General features: G+C 30.0%; 1 protein-coding gene across 3 annotated transcripts in view; it reads left to right on the forward strand.

The window, feature by feature from the left end:
* Window positions 1–15,136, forward strand: part of LOC122513656 (vesicular acetylcholine transporter) — a 65,922-nt gene that overhangs the window by 3,967 nt on the left and 46,819 nt on the right. Inside the window, exon 3 of one of the 3 annotated variants that reach the window (XM_043630079.1) lies at window positions 1,025–3,408. The exons of the other annotated variants lie outside the window; for them this stretch is intronic. Within the exon in view, the coding sequence (XP_043486014.1) occupies window positions 1,374–3,227 (1,854 nt within the window). The 5' untranslated portion in view covers window positions 1,025–1,373 and the 3' untranslated portion in view covers window positions 3,228–3,408. Of the gene's footprint in view, window positions 1–1,024; window positions 3,409–15,136 lie in introns of those variants that run through there. 3 annotated transcript variants of the gene reach the window in all.

Genomic DNA, 15,136 nt, shown 5'->3' on the forward strand with positions numbered 1-15,136 from the left:
GTGTTTATATATTATAATAACGTTAGGATTTGATAATAATCGCTTGCTTTTTGATTAACGATCAAATGTTCATTACAATTGGACACATTCTCACACAGTTGTGTATTGTATTTCTTTCAATAAGATCTACGTCCTGTCAAATTGATTTTTTTTTCCTTCTTAAAGAAACAAAGAGAGTGAATGAGAGTGAGTGAGAAAGAGGGAGGGAGGGGGTAGTATTGGTCGAGAGTAATTAACAGTGGGGTATAGTAGACCCTTCTAACAAAGCCACACGATGTCGACCCCGTTTTCAGTTCAGGTTCACTCCTGTGTTTTTATCTCCGGTAACACGATACCTGATACCCAGACAATGTAAGAGTGAGAGAGAGAGAAAGAGCTGAGGGGGAGCCCCCACCCGGGGGTAGGGTGTCGTGTTAACTCTTACTACGAACCATTGGTAGAGAAGTGCGTGCGTAAATCAGCCCGAAAGCTTTGCTTCGAGGGTTCTTTCGTGTCTTCTTTATTACAATGACGAGGATTCTCGCATATGGTCGGGTCGAGTAAGACGATAAAAAAATAAAAAGAAAAAAAAGAGGAAAAGTTTAAATGCGCGCTGACCAGGCCGGGTCAGGGCTCCCTTTAAATTTTTTTTTGTAAACAATTTCAACTCGTGATTATCGTAATAATCGAGTATCGATGTGTTAAATCCTAATTATTATTTAAACGGATACTCTCGATAAATATATATATATATATATGTGTGTGTGTGAAAAAAAAAAGAAAAAAGAAAGAAAGTATACAATGAGGAAAGTTAAAACAAAATTGATGCAAGATATATATACATCTATATATATATATATATGTTAATGTTGGAAAAGATAAATATATTAGAATATAATTGAATTGAAAAGTGTATGCATTTATAGATATGTGTATGTTAAACGTATCTTATGTACACGCATACGCACATATATTTAAATATATATATGTGTGTATATCAGAATTTCGCGGTATTTAATCGTATCAACTCGGTGATCTGTTGTAGGTTACCCCCGGCCCGGCCTGATGCGCATCGACCCAATCGCGACGATCTCCTCGTCACGCTCGCTCGATTGTAAGAAAACAAGCAAACAAACAAACAAGGTCTTCTTCTTCTTCTTCTCCTTCTTCTTCTTCTTACATGCTGATAGGGATTATTAGTTCCTCTCGTTAGTTTCAAGAAATAATTTCGAACGCATATGCACTACAACAACCACCTTAATCACCAACAATTGTCACCACCACAACCACAACCACCACCACCACCACCACCATCATCATCATCATCGGTACAACTACAACAGTAGCGGAGTTTAGTTTGGAATAATTTGGATTTGAAAAAAAAAAGAAGAACAATGACGACGATACCGATAATCAACATGGAAGTTGGGGCCTTGAAAGAGATCGTATGGACGAAGTTACAAGAACCTAAAGCTCAACGTAAGCTGGTATTGGTGATCGTATCGGTGGCATTGTTGTTGGACAACATGTTGTATATGGTGATTGTACCGATAATACCGCATTATTTGAAATACGTTGGTGCGTTTGGAAATGATGGTGAGGAAGGTAACGACACGAGTGGTCCTGTGGTCCATCATGGACAGGACTCGGCAACGGGAGTGTTGTTCGCGTCTAAAGCTATTGTCCAGTTAATGGTGAATCCGTTTTCTGGTGCATTGATAGATAAAATCGGTTACGACATACCAATGATGATAGGATTGTGTATAATGTTTTTGTCAACTGCCGTATTCGCATGCGGCAGGAGCTACAGTGTATTATTTTTTGCACGAAGCTTACAAGGAGTTGGTTCGGCGTTCGCCGATACGTCTGGTCTGGCTATGATTGCTGATAGGTTTACAGAAGAATCCGAACGTTCCAAGGCACTTGGAATAGCCTTGGCATTTATAAGTTTTGGATGTTTGGTAGCACCCCCATTCGGTGGTGCATTGTATCAATTCGCCGGTAAGGAAATGCCATTTTTGATATTGGCGTTCGTCAGTTTGGCCGATGGTTTTATGTTGTTGTTGGTAATGAAACCGTTTAAGGAACAATTGAAGGATAGAAATCGAGAACGCGAACCTACGATACCGATTTGGCGATTATTGATGGATCCTTATATCGCAGTTTGTGCCGGTGCTTTGATGATGTCTAACGTAGCTTTAGCCTTCTTGGAACCAACTATCTCGCTTTGGATGGAAGATCACAATATAACCCACGATTATTGGAAAATGGGTATGATATGGTTACCAGCATTTTTCCCTCACGTTATCGGCGTCATTATAACCGTCAAAATGGCCAAACAGTATCCTCAGCATACTTGGTTAATGGCAGCAGGTGGTCTAGCTCTCGAAGGTCTCTGTTGTTTCATCATACCATTCTCGACCTCGTACAAGGCCCTAATGATACCTATTTGTGGAATTTGTTTTGGTATTGCTCTAATCGACACTGCGTTGTTACCGACCCTAGGATATCTCGTGGATGTTAGATACGTGTCGGTTTACGGTAGCATTTATGCCATCGCTGATATTTCTTACAGCATCGCGTATGCGGTTGGTCCGATAATAGCTGGTGGTGTTGTCGAGGCTATCGGTTTTACGGCGCTCAACATTGGAATAGCATTTTCCAATCTTCTTTACGCACCTGTACTCTATTATCTGAGACATATCTACGATTTTAAACCATTACAAGACGAGGCTAACGTTCTCATGCAAGATCCACCTGACAAGGAATATCAAACTTACGCACTTCAAGATCAAAGACCGATACCAAATGAACTTGGTAATCATTTGAATCAAACCCGCATGGAAACTAACATCGATCAAACTTATGATCCGAATTATCAGACTATGCAAAATACCGGATACGATCAGAGTACGGTATACGGTCAGAACGTTCCCGTAACGGGTTATAATCAAACCAGTGGTTATGAACAACAACAACCACCACCGATGTATGGACAACAACCACAACAACAGCCGCAAGGACCTTTAAATTATGCTCAACCGGTTGGATACGTCCAACCACAACCACTGCAACAATCCCAACCATCGTTACAACAACAACAACAACAGCCTTATATACAACAGGATGTACAAGAACAACGGGGATCTCAAATGGATGTTAATCCGTTTAGAAGAGCTCCACCTGATGTCGTTGAACAACAAAGACCGTCGAGTGACAGCAATCCTTTTAGGCAAGGATTGTTTTAGTCATCCACATAATTTAACAAAATTAACAACAACGCGAAGAAAAATTTAAACAAATATACAGGATATCAAATATTATATTCCTGGATTATATCGATAATCCTAATCGACATCGAGTTTTCGAGATTAGTCTTCGAAAGATAGGCTTCCAGTTATAAACAAAGAAGATGAAGGTGAAGATGAAGAAGAAGAAGAAAAATATGATGGGACGACTCTTCATTTTGCAATCGATTCAACCTCATTGGTATATACTAAAAATATAATTCTGTTATTTTTTTCTTTTTAATTTTTTTTTCAATGCTTCGTATAATTAATTCTATTCCTCGATAAAAGAAGAAAATGCTATAACATACACGTACACGTTTACACTTATATACACATATACACACAACGAATCTCTCAAACAGTAATCGCACAATTTAAAATATATTACGACAATTGAATGTTTTAACAACAGTTTGGCAACATTACAACGAGAATTGTAATCAAGCAACCCGAAGAAAATCATCTACGAAGAAAATGATGAGACAAAAATACACGTACACAAATACACCCAACGAATCTCTCAAATAATAATCACACAAAAATATATTCCAACGATCTAGCGTTTTAACAAGATTTTGTCAACATTAACAACAATAATTGTAATCAAGCAACTGAAGAAAATAATGAGACAAAAATACACGCGTACACAGAAAAACACACACGTAACGAATCTCTCAAACAGTGATATGAAAAATATATTCCAAAGATTTAAGTGTTTTCAAGATAAAACAAAAAATCTCTAATGGAACCGTTGAAAAATTAATAAGAAAAATAATCATATTATAACAATTCTGCTTATCTAATCAATTTATCTAATATAAATATTTGAATTTAAAAAATAAAATATTTAAAATAATATTTCAACCCTTGCAACAAAATATCTCCCGCCCCTAATCCTGAATCGTCCGTCAAAAAAAAGAAAATTCCTCCCAAAAAAAAGAAATAAAACAAAAAAAAAATTAATATAAATTACGAGATACGTGTGCCAGATTAAAAAAAAAAAAGAAAAGAGAAAACAAAGAAAAAAGAGAGAAAGATAAGGGTAAATGATTCGTACAACCGTTACGTTTCCACCATTAAAAAAAGTCAGCAAAGAAAAATTACGTAAAAAATACGTAGAAATGAGATTAACGTTCCTCTGAGTGTTATTTAACCCATTACTACAACAACAGCAACAACAACAATAACAACAACAACAACAACAACAATGCCACCACCATTATATCACCATAATCATTATCATCATTATCATAATTATCATTAGTACCATCTACGATCACCAAGGAACCAAATTATGAATTATGAAGAAGGATTAACAAAGATATTAATAATAATAATTAAAAAAGAAAAAAAAAATGAAGGGAGAAAAATAAAAAAAAATAGCTTCAAAAAAATACAAAAAAAAAATAAAAAGAAAGAAAGAATATAAAGAAAAGAGACAAAATTGTTCGAAGTAAAAAGTTGGTGCTAAGAATCGCGTTATAAATAATCGAGGAAACAAGTATATAATAAATTACGTAGAAAATGAAAGATAATATGTGAGAATGAACGAAAAAACGCGAGAGAGAGAGAGAGAGAGAGAGAGAGGGAGAGAATGATAGTAATTACGTCTATACAGTGTGAATGAATAAAAAGAGAAGGAGATATCCGAGTATTGAAGGCTTCCACTCAGCAAGGACCTTCTTTAACGGATTGCCAAGTTAGGCAAATTTTTCAGTTTTTAATACCAATGTTTCAGTTAAAACGTTATCATTGCTGAATTGAAATACCATATCATTAGTTAAGAAATACGAAGAAATAAAGAGAGTGGAAGAGAGAGATCTATATATGTATATTAAGGCTTTAATATTAGGTATTATTAATAATTAATTAATTAGGATAAAGAGACATCGTTTCGAAATAAAAAAAAAATGTCTCTGAGATTTAAACTGTTCGTTTTATCAAGGTAACAAAGTACCATTCTTATTTATGGTCTTAACTCTCTATAATATCACAGACATATATATTTTAATTGAAATATTTCAAAAGTATAGATATAAATGTATAATGTTTAATATTTGAAACAATTTTGATTGAACTTTTTTTAGTATGTAATTTATTTTGCGTGTTAAATGCACGATTTATATCTGTTATTTTTTTTTTTATTTATATTCTTTTTTATGCTTTTAAAGTATTATACCGAGTTTCTGAAGTTACAGGGTCAAACAATATATTTTTTTGTATATTATTTAAAATAGGAACCTTAATATATTTTATATTCGTATATAAATTCAATTTATTTTATAAAGAGTAAAATAATTTATTTAAAAAAGATAAATACGTTTTATACTTTGCATATTATTTCTTAATCCTTATAATAAATTTCATTATAGAGAGTTAATTAATACACGAACCTTGATTAGATACTTTCTCTCTAACGAAAGTTTGCAATATTAGGAAAAAGTATATCATAAAAAGAAAAAAAAATAATCTAAACATATCTAATATTTTCGATCGAAATTAAAATTTTTCCTTATCGAAAGTGTTCCCAAGTTTATTTAGATATCACTTATAACAATAATTAGACGTACATATTTATCTATGTACGATGTCTCTCTATATACATAAATAAATAAATAAATATATATATATATATGTATATGTATATGTATATTCATATATATATTACATATACATGTTAAATATTATACATATATATGTATGTATATACATAACATATATCATATATCATATCACATATAATTAGTTTATAAAATACGTGCGGGAAACTTTGTAATAAAAAAAAAATAAAAGAAACTAACTACTCTTCGTTAAACGAAGATTATTTATTAACAAAATAATATATATATATAAATAAATAAATATATATAAATATATTATTATATATACAAACGCGCTTTCGATGTGACGTACGATCGCGATGATCATCGACGTTAGTTTAAAAAAATAAAAAAAATCAAGAAAAAATAATCTTCTTTCTCTATCCAATTTTTTTTTAATCTTACAATTATTATATTATTGATTTATTTAAAAACAAATATATAAAGAAAATCTAATTTAACAATTTTCATCGTGTATCGGGTGTTCACGAGCCGAAAGTATACGAATTTTGTTGTTTCATTTTCATTTCGTCGTTAGTATGTGTGTGTGTGTGTGTGTGTGACGGACAAAATTTATTGAACAGACAAACGAACAAACAAATATAAAATAAAATAAAATATGAAGACGAGCTTTCAAAAATCGAACAATGATGCATATCGTATATTATTATCATTATTATTATTATTATTATTATTATTATTATTATTATTATTAATAATAATAAGAAGTTATTCGTAGCTTCTTTTTTATCTCTTGTAAATATAATATAAATAAACATATACACATATAAATATATATACACTATAATACAAAAAAATATATCGAGATACGTAATATCGTAAACGCGCGTAAGTGTGGATGAGATTATTGCTAAAGAGAGACACGAATAGATAAAAAAAAAAAAGAATAATTACGAGATGAAATTAATAAATAAAAAAGAAGAAAATAAGAAAAAGTTAAAAAAAAAAAAATAAAAAATAAAAAAGAACGAATCTTGCGTATCAAATACAATACTTTGCCTACTTGTGTATTATATGAATATAAATATAGGTTCAATCGTCTAACATTTTCACGAGATTCATGGAAAAATAAAAAAGGAAAATAACAAAAAAAAATATATATATATATATATAATCGAACCAAGGTGTATGATAATTATTTTTTGTTTTTGTTTTCAACAGCTTGTTCACTTTATAAAAATTGTTATTAAATATATAATTAATTTAATAGGTTTATTCCTTATTATTATCCTAATTTTGATAGTTTCCAGTTTGTTGTTAACGAATCGTTTGTTAATATCCGTCCGCGGGTAAAAAGTAAAACAAATCTATTAATTAAAAATATAATATATCGTCTATACGTTCTTACGAAGTTTTATTTAAAAAAAAGAAATATAATAAAATGAAGAACAAAAGAACACAAGAAATGATAAACAATAATAAATAAAAATATAAATATAAAACATTAAAATATATATTAATCGAACGAACGCGTGAATATATTATAATTCCGTAAAAAAAAGGAATAAACGATACGCGTGTGTGTATTTACAATCCATACACCTACACATATATATATATATATATATATGCACACACGTTAAATTAATAAAAAATCTGACACGAGCGCGAATGAACGAAATTAAATCGAACACGATCGTACAATGATTTCAATAAAAAATATCTTACAATGAGTCATGGAAATTTGCAATAAAACGAAATAATTACAAATGCGTAGAAAGAAACGACAGGAAGAATAAACAAAAAAAAAAAAAAGAGCAAGAAATTAATTAATAATACGTTCTTATTAACAACTCTCTCTTATAATGTTAAAACAATTCGAAGGACAAAAAACGTCCACGCAAATAAATAATAAAAACACATGACAAAAAACACATCGAATACTACACACACATACGCGTAGACACAGACACACGTGCAGAGTTAAAAAAAAAATATAAACGAACAATTAAGCACACGAGAGAGATTCATTACACAAACACGAACATAAACAGACACATACAGATATATATAAAATACACTTGCGACAGAGACATATATGTATGTATATTTAAGAAGAAAAAAAAAAAACTCAAAACGAAAAAAAAAAAAAATACAAAAAAGAAAAAAAACCAAACCAAGTATCGAATTGCGTATGTAATAATTGAAACTTATGACACTGTAATGTTGTTGAATTGGTTATTAAAGATGTCATTGTTACCGAAGAATATCACGTCTATTATAATAATTTCATAATATATCATCCCTATATATATATATATATATATATATATATATATATTATATTTATAATTATTATTATTTTTCTACTTTAATTTTCTTTTCATTTAATTACAACGATTAACAAAACAAAAAAATCAATGTTATCCTTTATAATCGTAATATTTGTTAATAAACGCGAAGTCTCGTGCGTTAATATCACGCAGTCAAAATTTTTCAATTTTCATTATTGAGAATTAAAATACGTTGAAATAATTTAGTTTAATTTCGAGAATACTTCTTTTCCTTTCTAACGATAATTAAAACAACTTTTGTATAAATTACTAATATCAAATAAAAATGGGTAAATGATTAAAATGATTGAAAGTATTAATATGAAAGTTTATAAATTACAAAAAAAAAGAAGAAGAAGAAAGAATATTCGATAATGATGAATTAAAAAGAAATACTTATATAAGTAATGATAATTTATTCCAATCTAAAATAACTCGTGTATGTATATAGATAGGTAATATTTAAAAAAAAAATTATTAATAAAAAAAAAAGAAACAATATAAAGATTGGAAGGGTTGAAACCTTTGAAAGGTTGTCGCAATGGCACGCGTCGTTAGGAATTCGTGTCTAATGAAAAAGAGAGTAGAAATTAGAGGGGTAGAAGGGTGGAAGGGGGAGGGGTTGAAAGATAGAAAGAGAAAGAAGAAAAAAAGAAGATGGATAAAGAATGAACTATCCGCGGGTCCCAGTGTCAACCTAAACCCATCAAAATGTAATAATATTTATATTAGGGCGCAGCTAAGAGGGTAGGGACGTTTATACAGGGGGAGCGAATGCATGGGGGGTGTCCCTTTCGACTGGGTGTCCTGGAAACTCCCTAGTACACAATACACGATAATACTGCTCTCTCTTTCTATTTTTTTTCTATATATAGGTATATTTCTATCTCACTCTTACCTTCTTTTAGATTACGATATCGATCTAACGTGCAATCAGATCGAAAGTTTTGATAGGCTGACGATATTCTTTTTATCTGGATGATTAACAACCATTTCTAGGACGCTCTTGACATTCTCATTACTGTACTTGACAATACAAATATCGTAATATAATTGTCGATTTTAGATCAAAGTATTTTATATAATACGATTGATACCAATATGAAGAATATTTTGTTATACTTTTTAGAATTATGAGAGAAAGATATTTGCATTATATTCGTCTAGAATGGTTAACAATATTTTTAATTGTTCTTTTTTTTTTGTCATCTTTGTCGTTGATATTAAAATTAAAAGAAACAAATAAAAAAAAAAGCAGAAAAATGTAAAATAAAAATAATATTGATATAGGAGGAAAGATTTATATTATTATTGAAATAAATATAAAAATTAAATATTAAAAAAACTATTTAAGAGAGAAATAATATGAATTTTTAATCAAACGTTTAATAGTATAAAAAGAAAATTAGTTTTTTGATAAACGTAATAAACGATAAACCTAATGAAAGATTTATTTAAAATTGCTATCTCTCTTTCATCAAAACTTGTTTTTTTTTTTTTTAATCTAAAACCGACGCAAGAAAATGAGATCTAAAAATATATACTATCTGCTATCTTTCGCAGTAAAAGTGGCGTTAATCCGAAAATCCGATTATACGGCTCATCGATCTTTAACAACAGCGAGAAGTCTACACACACCCCATAGTTCAATCAATGTGTTTTTCTTCTTGCCTACCTACCAAGTGTATACCCTACGTCTTGCTAGCCTTTTTTTTTTCTCCTTTTATTGTTCACTATACTCGCACAACCCCTATAACCTTTTTTTTCTCTTCTTCTTCTTCTTCTTTTTTTATCCCAATGTCAAATTCCACTCGACTTCTAAATCCTAATTCTCAAGAAAATGTTAAACATATCTCTGAATTTCGTAGTAGGAAAGTGAATTTGATAAACTAGAATATTGAGGAAGAAAAATTAATAATATAATACAATATAAATTTTATAAACTCGAATAAATTCTGTCAGATACAACTGGACATTTAAATTCTAATTCTGAAAAATGTTAATCAAATTCCTGAATTTCCTACTCGTTGTATTTTTTACTTTAATGAAGTTGATGAAGTGAAAAAGTGAAAAAAGAAACATAAATCACAGAGTATAAATATTACAAACTCAACACAATTCTGTCAAATACAACCGGGACAATTAATGAATTGAAATTTTTGAAGAATATTATAATCCAATTCCTAAATTTCGTACTCGTATTTTTATCTTCGATTATGTTGACGAAAATTGAAAAAAAAATGTGAGAAAAAGAAAAGTGTCATCGCGACGTGTGAATTCTGTCAAATCTGTCGATTCGAATTAACGTGAAAAAGTAAAGCAGGTAATTTTAGTAGAAGGAAAAGGGAATGTCGTCAATTAATCGTGCCTGGCCAATCTCGAAGGGTCGAAATCAGCCAGCTGGCTGATAAGGAATACGAAAAGGGAGAAATAGGAATAGGAAGATGAGAAAGAGTGAGAGAAGGGCAAGGAGTTAGGATCTAATCGAGTTGTGTAAGCTTCTTCTTGGACCACCTCCGGCGTGATGTCGTACCGTTGCAATGTCCGGCATCTTGTGAATCTGATTTGTCGGCTCGTTTAATCTTCACACCGGACTACTTTATCCCCCCCATTAAATTCTTATCCCATAAAAAGACTTAAATTATCTAACAATGAACTAAGAAAATGATCTTTTAAAAATCAAGATGAAATAATTCCTTTTAACTCTTTAAATTAACTTCTCATCTTCAAATGGAAAATTAAAAACAAAAAATGGATTATTTATCCGACTAGGAAATGAGAATAAACATTTTCCAAATTTTATATAAAAAAAAACCTTCCAACAATGATCTAAGAAAGTGAACAGTTAAACCATTTGAACTTGAGAATTAAATTTTTACCCCTCCCCCATTAAACATAAAATAAGAAAAGAATTATTTTTATCTGACTAGATAAATTAACGAAAACAAACAAAAAATCAATAAAAATCAAAACTGTATCGATGGTATACGTAAAAATAAATTTATAAAATACGTAGAAATAATTTCAATTACGTTATCCCCAAATTTTTTGTCATTAATTATTTAGTTAACATACAAAAAAGAAAAAAAATGAATAAAAATCAACACACGAATAATAGTAGTAATAATAATAACAATAAAAATCAAGAAAAATAGTAAAACAAATGAAATAAGTGTATCCGATCATTTATCAAGTAATATATTTTTTGAACGAACGAAAATTTCGATACGGTACCATCGACAAAAGTATTTTGCACCCTTCTCGTATTTTTCGCATAATAGTTATCAATCCCTATGAAAGATATACCTTAGCGTGCATGTCCTTTAGGATATATCGATTTATCGAAGAAAGATAGATTTGAAATGTTGAAAGGTATAAAATTATATACATACACGTATATAAACATCGATAATGTTCGTTCGTCTATCGCATGATTTATCGAATACGAGCTTATCGATATATGTACATGTATATATATATGTATGTGTATGTGTTCTGAAAACGGTGGCTCGACTTGGCGTGACAAATTGTCGCAACACAAGAAGGGTGAGCAAGGCCTAGAAACGGGTTCCTTTCCACGCCTACATCTGTTTTCGCGTTAATACCTTGTATAACTCTTATGGCCTAGAGATACGAAGAAAAAAGGGGAGTTGGAAGAAGAGGGGAAGGTGGAGGAGGGGGAGAGGGAAGAAAGACCACACTTCTGTGTCCATACTGCATGGGTAAGGGTGAGAAAGAAATAAGGGATCGTATGATGATAGCAAAAGTGTGACAAAGGGTGTTCCACGTGAATAATAAAAATAAGAAAAAGAAATGGTATAGATATTTATATATATCTATAACGAATTTGTCTAGGATCTATTGTTTTTCGTGTATCAATATAAAATAATTCTCATTAGACAGATAGAATAAATGGATAATAAATGAGAGTTAAGAATTATTTTGTAAATTAATATGTAACTGTTAGTTAAGTATTAGAGATTTGATTGATTTTATTAGAATAGGTGATATAATTAATATAATCAATATTGATTCATTATAGAATACATAAGATTTCTAAATTAGGTGATTTTGTAATATATTTTTCTATTTAACGGTGTTTATTCTACTGGTTTTAAATAAATCGAAAAAAATAATCAAATAAATTAGATTGGGAGAATATGAGACTGACTTTTCGATCTTTGTTATAAATAAAGAATAAAAAATGTAAAATAAAATAAAATATATATATGTGCGTAAGGGAATTTCGGTTAAATTCGAAGATTTTTGATGCATTTTTTAATTATCGGTCTTGGCTCCACTGCTTTCAATAAATAAAAAAGAAAATAATACAAAATAAAATGCGAGAATAAAATTTTGTCGGTTTGTTTAGACAACGTTCTTTGTCATATATATATAAAATCAAACATACGAAAAGAAATCTTTGTCCTATTCGAATCTTCCAGGAAACGAGAAATCTATGATTAACGTAAAAATCTGTAATGATTATTAATACTCGAGTGATATACTCCATCCAACTTGATTGATTTCTAATACTTTCGATTAGTATTCCCGAATTTCAGTGCATTTATTTAAATAATTATATAATAATGTAATCGAATGTAATGTAATCTAGAAACTTGTACTACGTTATTAAATACAACATAAAGTCTTTAAAATATATTTGAAAAATTTAAAAAAAAAATGCACTGAAATATGCAGCCATTCGCCCGGTAGTACTTGCGTTACAATATTTCCTTTTAATTATATTATTAATTAATTCGCAAGTAATACCGACCCAGATCTCACCACGAGGAGGTTGCTGCATTTGGAGATCCACCAAAATTATTCCACAAAATCTTCTTATTAATATCTTCAATAAATTAATAAGTTTGCACTATATTACACACACTGCACCAAAAATAATCCTAGACAATGTCTACACTTTCTCACTTATGATCACACCAATTATCTATACAACATATAAAAAACAAATAACGCGATAACGTTAAAACGATTAACAATCAAAAAATATCGTCCGATAACGAAAGCACGCGTTTCTTTAATTATCAAATTACTTTTTAACGTTTTATAATTAAATTTATTCGACGAGTAATATTAAACGATTATTCGGAGCTCTTCACGCGACGAAGTTTCCTTTAGAACTGATAACGTAGATATTTTTTTTACCCTTGAAATACCGAGAGCGTTAGACGATTGTTTACGTCATTGAGCTTGGTCGAAAATACGTTAGCAAAATTCTTATTCCAATGTTTACGTTCTTGCTCGAGATGTTATTATTCTCTTTCTCTCTCTCACACTCGCTCACTCATTCATCAATGTTACTACGTATAACAAATTACGATGTTTTCTATCAGTAATTCTAACGTATTTTATATTTGATTGGACTTGAAAGAAAATTTTTAGGAAGGTTAACAAAAATATATACCAGTATAATATTTTTATTTCTAAATATGTACAAATATTTTTTAACTAGTATAATTATACGAAAATAAATAATCCGTGAATATAGATCATCGTTTAGAATATTTCAATTGTTCGAAAATACATTAAAGAAGAAAATCTACGATGATTATATTAGAAAAAAAAGTATATAAAAAGAATAAAGAGACTAAAAATGTAGACGTATAAGCATCATCTTGAATTCACGTGCTCTATCTGTCTTTGGTCGGACTTAGAGTACAGAATAGCCACCCTCTAACAATCAGAAGGGTGAGAAGGGCCCAGAAGGGTATAGAAGACGTCGGTAGAGGGATGAACAAGAGGAATAGAAGAAGAGTGTAGTCCTACGGTGGTGACGATGACTATACCACTGTGGTTGAGTATAGTGGTCGAGTTTCAGAAGAAAAGAGAAGATGAGGAAAGGGATGTGGGGAAAGGAGCGGAGGAGCAGGGGGGAGGGTGGAAAAAAAGGCCGGTAGGTAGGAGAGCTTGTAACAAACGTGGATCGTGTAAGGGGTCGAAAAGATAAAATGAGATCGTGTCTTTGGGCTAGCTAGGGTGAAAGACAGAGGAGAAAAGAAATTGGTACATCGTCTTGGAAAAATGAGCCGGTGAAACGACGAAATCGTCCCTTCAAACGACACGCACACGTCTATGTATGTATATATGTATATATGTAATTCGTTATTCTTTTCTTTTTTTTCTATCTCTCAGGTATATTCTTTTTGTTATCTTCTTTTGTAAGCGAAGTATAAGAAAATTTGTGAGTTAATAAGACCAGTACCTTTTGTATCAATCAATGTGGTATATAATGTAGTAATTTGTTTATTAAATTATTTATTAATTTACGCGATTTTTTTTTATTTCACATCAGTCATAATTTGATTTATTTTTTGGACAAAAGAAAGATGAATTTTGGTAGTATGAATTTGTTTATAATAAATTGTTTATAACAGATTGTTAATAATTTTATTAAAGATATGTTGAAAAAATTATACGTTTGAAAATAATGATTTTCTCAGTTTTCTACGACTTTTAATACCGGAGATATTCCCATGTGAATAAAAGTCCTATATTGTTTATTTGATAAACGTGTAAAAGTAATTTGTTAATTAATTATTTAGTAATTTATAATATTTTATTGAATCAATCGCACAATTTGAATTTGATTTTTGATCAAAATAAGATGAATTAAGTTCGTGCGTATATTTATATTAAATGGTTTATAACAAATTGTTAGTTTATTATTAACAATATGTTAAATAAATAGAAAAAAGTCTACCCTTTAAAATGATATATGAATCAAGTTTCTAGGATTTTTAGTTCCTGAGATATTTGTATGTAAATGAAACGTGTTTATGTGGACCCACTGACCTACATAATTTCATTCATAATTAGGTCAATGACCTATATAAATTCCAAGAATTTACTACTATTACTACGATCAGCTTTTCTTTACGAATTATGAATGTAAATATATTAAAATTGATATCTTCGGAAGGAAAAATCGTAGAGACATGAAACAAATACT

The sequence above is a fragment of the Polistes fuscatus genome, unplaced genomic scaffold (assembly GCF_010416935.1).
Source record: "Polistes fuscatus isolate 324 unplaced genomic scaffold, CU_Pfus_HIC Scaffold1, whole genome shotgun sequence".
Classification (NCBI taxonomy): domain Eukaryota; kingdom Metazoa; phylum Arthropoda; class Insecta; order Hymenoptera; family Vespidae; genus Polistes; species Polistes fuscatus.